This window comes from Limulus polyphemus, unplaced genomic scaffold (assembly GCF_000517525.1).
Source record: "Limulus polyphemus unplaced genomic scaffold, Limulus_polyphemus-2.1.2 Scaffold274, whole genome shotgun sequence".
In the NCBI taxonomy this organism is placed as follows: domain Eukaryota; kingdom Metazoa; phylum Arthropoda; class Merostomata; order Xiphosura; family Limulidae; genus Limulus; species Limulus polyphemus.
In genome coordinates, this window is record NW_013665884.1 from 348,147 (window position 1) to 354,819 (window position 6,673).

The following is a 6,673-nucleotide window of genomic DNA, read 5'->3' on the forward strand; positions in this document are numbered from 1 at the left end:
GATTCTAGCGTTGTAAGTCCGCAGACATACCGCTGTGCCACTGGGGGGGGGCTGTTATATAATATTCCTGAATCAGAAATAATGTTACCAAATCACTCTTTCTTATTTTCATCTTAATTAGAAACTGCTGTTATTGAAATAACTTAACAACCTAATTTCATTTCAGATACAAACTACTATCTAATATTTCGAATCAGAAATAATTATTACAGCATGAATCTCACAGCATGTTTTTATCTGAAATACAAACTACTCTTTAAAGATCCCAAAATAATTGTTACGCTAACTATAGATTGAAAATTACCTTACTTGGCAGGGTTTAACTCTTAAACCTGAGACATACCAACTCGTACACCAGGGAAAACGTTACATATTATTCACAACTTATGGGTGTAAACACAGACGTAGGTATAGCCTTTAGGTATTTCTAGAAATGTTTAGTCTGACTGTTTGATTTACTTTATTGCGACCTAACTTAAAAATTCTTTGTTTGTTTTTAAGTTGAACTACATTTTAGTTTTTAATTATAAGCATTGCCATTACCGACTTGTTTTGTTTAAGTTTAAGCGCAAAGCTATAGAAATTTTTATATACACTGTGCCCTGAAGGGATCGAACTCACAATTTTAGCCTTGTAAGCATTCAAGCTTACCCATAGGGAAGGGGGTAAACAGACTGAAAGTTAGTTGAGCAGATGCGTATGTAGTTCGTTTCTAGGAAAAAAGCAGCACGTCAACATAAGAAATTTACTAAAAAATACGAAATAAGTTAATAACCTCAGAACTGAGACTTCAAATAAAAGTGTTTGAACGTCAATTATCGTAAATTCCGTGTAACGTAGAACGCTATGGGCAGTTTCTAATAATACATTGCCGTAACTATACAACGTCACCGCTATCACAAATAAATGGCGGGTTTATATATTGATATCTCTATTTCAGACTTGCAGGTTTTGTAATAGACAACTAAAAGTTGAAATTAGGCTTCAATGCTATACGAAGTAAGGGCCATTTTAATGCAGTAATTTTTCAATGAAAATTTTTTAAACACATACATTAATGGATGATTTTGTCATCGAATTTGCTAGAAATTTCACAAGTTTTGTCATTTAAGATTATTTACTATAACCAAGAACCAAAGTAGTTAAATGCAACAGTTACTCCCGGGTAACACAGACCATTAAGGTATATGTTTTAAAATAAATGCAACAGTTACTCCCTGGTAACATAGAACATTAAGGTATGTGTTTTAAAACAAACACGACAGTTAGTCCTAAGTAACACAGACCATTAAGGTATGTGTTTTAAAATAAATGCAACAGTTACTCCCGGGTAACACAGACCATTAAGGTATGTGTTTTAAAATAAATGCAACAGTTACTCCTGGGTAACATAGACCATTAAGGTATGTGTTTTAAAATAAATCCAACAATTATTCCTAACATAGAGTACTCTTGTAAGACTTTTTACAGAATTTAATTTTCTCACCACATTTCTTAAACGTAGTTTATATGCATCTTTCTTGCACAAGGTATTTTAATTAGATTTTTCACAATTTTTATATAAAAAAAGAAGCTCCTAAGGGAAATATGTTACAGAACATTAAAACAATTCATTATCTATTTCCACCAGGGGTTCGTCTTAGAAGCCTATATAAAGGGTAAAATAAAAGTTTCTCAAAAACTACTATTTTTTTTTCAGGCCTACCTGACTTAAGGATGTATTGTTGTAGCCACGTGTACAAGATTATCAAAGTTCATTTCACTTTTGAATATCACCAAAAGTCACCTATGTCTTTGGACAATACTCAATAGTAGTACTTCAGAATTTTGAAATTGTTATTTCAAATACGATGTCAAAAGAAACTTGATTATTTATACTATCTACCATTTCCTCTTTACCAGAAAACGTTTCTTCTAACATGCACAACAATCGGTTATAGCAAAATATCACTTAAAAAGCCCATTTAAAATACTTGGTTGGAAAAAAGTCCGAATACATTGACAAATAAACTCAAACTCCAAGCAAGAACTCAGTTTAAAATTGTATATTTTTACCACTTACTATCAAAGCAATAAATATTCATTGAAATATTGAGATACAGTGGAGTTCATAGCTGGAAAATGTGGCAGAGGCTTAGCTGTCTTATTTAACATAAGAACTGTTAGTTGTAAACCTTATTATTCTACAAAGTTTTCAAATCTTCATCAGAAAAACAAACAAACATAAATGTACAAATATTTAGTGGAATTGTCGTTGTTTTGAATATTCAACTTATAGCAAGTTCAAACTGCTAAAATCTATTTTTTTACAGAAAAACATACATTTTATTACCAGAAAAATTATTATTATTTACATAAAACTATAAAACTAAGAGGACTTAATACATCTGTTGTAACGTAGTTCAATGAAAGCTCGCTAATAATTAGAAAGTTCTACGGAACTGATTTTCGAGGCGTACGTAGCTGAAATCCTGTGAACGTTTGGCCAGTAAACCTTCACCAGTTTCAAACCTTTCTTTATTATCATATTAATGGTGCCAGGAGACATGTCTAGCGTCATTGCATTGTTTTTTAGGCTGGAAGGTTCTCTCTTTCGTAATCATACCTTATTTGAATGAAAGCGTTGCTCAATATTGACTTGAGATGTGGTTTCAGAGCTTGTTGCTGTTCTAAATGTCCTGCTTTGGGAATTTTTCTGCTTCCACGGGGACCACCAAATGCTCTCGTTTTCGAAATGTTATGTTCTTTGGCTGAATATCTTTTAGCAATCTTCTAGCTATATAAACATCCTTCCTCTACAAGGGCTGTGACAACATTTTATCCACGTGACAATCCTATAGTTCGCCATCTTACTAATATATAGGTGCTAAACACGTTGCCATTAGCGTCACGGTGACATATCACTATATTAGCAGATGCATATGATTTTATAAAGTGTAATTAACAACTTGTATAATATATAAGTTAGATAGCAAGAAAGCTTCATGCATTTTAAGATTTAAACTATCACGTTGGTTTATGAGATATAATATTTCTCGATATAAAATCCAGCGTTGCAGCATAATTCAAGACAAAATATCGTTGTTTTCTAAACTTTCTATCAACTTTATATATAATTTACGACAAAATTTTCTGAAAGTGATTCAACTATTTCACGTTTGTGTTTTTCACAAGTATTTCTGTTTTAATGAATGGTTAAATCATATCAATTAACCTCTAAAAGGAAAGAATACGAAACTCATTTTTATCTGGCAACAAGCTAATTATGTGTTTATGATGTTTTTCGGGCTTAAGTTGTCTTTTAATCACCACAATGTAACTATAGATATTATATAGATATTTGAAAATTACATACATTAATAGTAATATTATTTGGTAGATGATTTAGACATGATGAACAAACAAAGTTGAAACGGGCAGCAAGTGCCTAATTGAGCGTGACACTTGTAGAGAAAGTCTTGGAGGACTAATTTACAAAAACGGCTCAGGTAGAAAGGACGAAGTTTTGAAAGTCTGAAGACGAAATTTTGTTCAGCATTAATAATAATTGCACTTATTCCCCTCCATTATTCGGCTGTTAAAAATAATGATAGAATATTACCAGATATCCTGGTAAATCATAATAATAATTGAATTATGGTATTGATCCGTGATTAGTCGGGTTTTACGAACTCAAAAGCCAAGATTTTGATCCATAAGAAGTAATTACAGCTTAATTATACAGAATCAATAATGCAATGTACATTGTTAATTTAATTCGGCAAATTAAACTACTTATAATAAATTGTCCTTTGAACTAATTTGAAAAATAAAACAAATTTCTAAAGCTCATGTTATCCACATTCCAGAATAATGAAAATTTATATATTTACCTTTACAGACTCTTAAAAATAAGTACAAATTCAAACAGAATGTATTAATTCTATATGTATATGTTAAAGATTTAGGTTATTATATGGTGAAGTAAAACGGACTATGGATCTGTTAATTAAATTAACGTAACTAGAAAAACACGTAATTGATGTTTTTAATATTATCATAATAAACTATCCAATTCACAAATATATGTACGCGACTGGACTTAATAGTTGTTTCAGCCGTACAGTTCGATACTAGGTATGTATATATGATCTTGAGTTCAATAAGTCTTTCTAAAAATATATTTTAATTTTCCTTACAACCAGTAATACCATTTTCTACGAGCAGAAATGCTTATCAGAGAAATTTTACACTTATTCCGCTCCAACTTATCAGATGAGTCTTTCTTATCCTGGTTCACCTTATAAGAAGAACCTTACACTTATTCTGCTTTAACTTATCAGAGGAATCTTACTTTTATCCTGCCTCAACTCATCTGAGGAATCTTACACTTATTCCGCTGCAAGTTATCAGAAGAAACACTCTTATCTTGCTTCAACTTATCAGAGAAATCTCACACTTATCCCGCTTCAACTTATAAGAGAAATCTTACACTTATCCTGCTGCAACTTATCAGAGAAATCTTACAGTTATCCTGCTGCAACTTATCGGGTAAAAGCTCTCACTTCTCCTGCTTCAACTTATCAGAGAAATCTCACACTTATCTCGCTTCAACTTATAAGAGAAATCTTACACTTATCCTACTGCAACTTAACAGAGGAATCTTACAATTATACTACTGCAACTTATCAGAGAAATCTTACAGTTATCCTGCTTCAACTTATCGGGGAAAAGCTCTCACTTCTCCTGCTTTAACTGGTCGGAGAAATCTCACACTTATCCTATTTTAATTAAAACAAAAATTACCATGTCAGATCCAGCTGTTTTACCATTCTTGCAAACTTTTTCTTTAAAATCGGAAAACTTAAACTCTGGAGAAACATTGTACATTGTACATTGTTTTGCATAGCCACAGAAACAAAAATGCCACAAGAGTTTATCCTATGAGGCAGAGGGAGGTTGTCTTGTAGCGATTGAGAGAGACTTGCAGTATGTGCATGAGAAACTGGGATTCCGAAGGTTAGCTACGGTGCTATTGATCGACAGTGGTACGTCTCCTTTGATGTATGGATTTACCTCAGTCTGGACTTTTTTTCCTACGTTTCAGTTTCTCTCCAATGATCTTAGTGCCATACGTAAGCACTTAGAATCACATGTCGAGCAATATGCAGTGGAGGCCGAATCCATCAGGCTTTTTGCTTTTTTCCCCCTCTCCTATACAGTTTCTCCTTCCCAGAACTTGGATGAATGCCACATAGGGTCTATACATTGATCCTAATTCGTCAGTTATTCATGATTAATCTTGCAGATTTCGCACACCTTTTGATAATCAGCTACGTTGGTACGAGTAAAACATGCGTTGCTTATCGTGATAATATCGTGGTTTTTGGAATAGTATAAAGAGACAATGTCCAGCGAGAGTTATTTGGAACTTATTCCAGTTGTCTTTCTTTCTCAGAGCACGGAATGAACTCTATTCTAAATCTATTTATTTACTTATTAGGCGTAAAAGAGTTGGTATTTTACATTTAAATATCACTTATTAATGAAAGTAGTACATTCTAGATCAGTAAAAAGGATTTTATACCTGATATTAATAATACAAAATTTATAATCAATGCAACTAGAATAACTGAATTCTTGATAATAAGTATAGACCACATGCATACAGATAAATGTTTTCGACTTTGACGCTAAGTAATTTTGCAGTATATCTCATGAAAAAGCAGAGAGATCCTAAACATTATTAATTTAATTTAAAACTTGAAAAAAGGAAATATTTTTGTAGTCGAGTGTTTTTCGAGCTTTTTTTTATATTCTATTGTATTTTGGGGTCTTTGGTTTACCTAAATTTTCACAGGTTATTAAAAGGTAAAGGTTTTCTTTCGTGATCCAAATAACACTAAGAATGACAACTTTTTTTTTTAAACGCCAGGGACTTATCTTACCAACTAACAGTCTGAACGACCAGTGACTTTATCTCACTAACAAACAGTCTAAAAGACCAGGGACTTATCTTACCAGCTAACAGTATAAACGACCAGTGACTTTATCTTACCAACGAACAGTCTAAAAGACGAGTGACTTATCTTACTAATTAATAGTCTGAATGGCCAGTGACTTATCTTGACCACTAAGAATCTGAACAGTCCGTGACTTATCTTACCCACTTACAATACATCAGACGTTAAGAATAGTAGCAGACTTAAACAATATAATATAGAGTTATAAATAGCCTCCAGTTTATTTTTTTTAATTACCCAAAATTAGCAAAGTTAATTTATGAAAACGTTTTTAAATGTAATAAAAACAAGCAAACTTTTAAATTTTGGTAAAATTTGTTTGATTCTTGGGTCAAGAGAAAATGTTTTCCCGTAACAATGTTATGACAAAAGTCTCTAAGTTGTTTAGTTTCATTTTATTGTAAGTCAAAATTTAACTTTCTAGTTTGAGCGGTTTCATATATATAAAACACTCCCTCCCCAAAAAAACTATTCGCAAAATATTTTACGCGAATTAATAATTTAAAAAAACATTGTAAAATACTGTATGCGATAATAACTGTTTTTTACTCATAAAAATCAAAGCACCCACAATACGATATTATAAACGCAATTGGCCTAATACATGATAAACACTATAAGCCTAATACATAAAAAATACAATAAACAAATCGAGCTTATTTCTAGCTAAA

General features: G+C 31.9%; 1 protein-coding gene across 2 annotated transcripts in view; it reads right to left on the reverse strand.

The window, feature by feature from the left end:
* The window catches only part of LOC106456954 (potassium voltage-gated channel protein Shaker-like), a 120,872-nt gene that overhangs the window by 16,313 nt on the left and 97,886 nt on the right, over window positions 1-6,673 (reverse strand). Inside the window, exon 1 of one of the 2 annotated variants that reach the window (XM_022382746.1) lies at window positions 4,786-4,854. The exons of the other annotated variant lie outside the window; for it this stretch is intronic. Coding sequence (XP_022238454.1) covers window positions 4,786-4,811 — 26 coding nt within the window. The 5' untranslated portion in view covers window positions 4,812-4,854. Of the gene's footprint in view, window positions 1-4,785; window positions 4,855-6,673 lie in introns of those variants that run through there. 2 annotated transcript variants of the gene reach the window in all.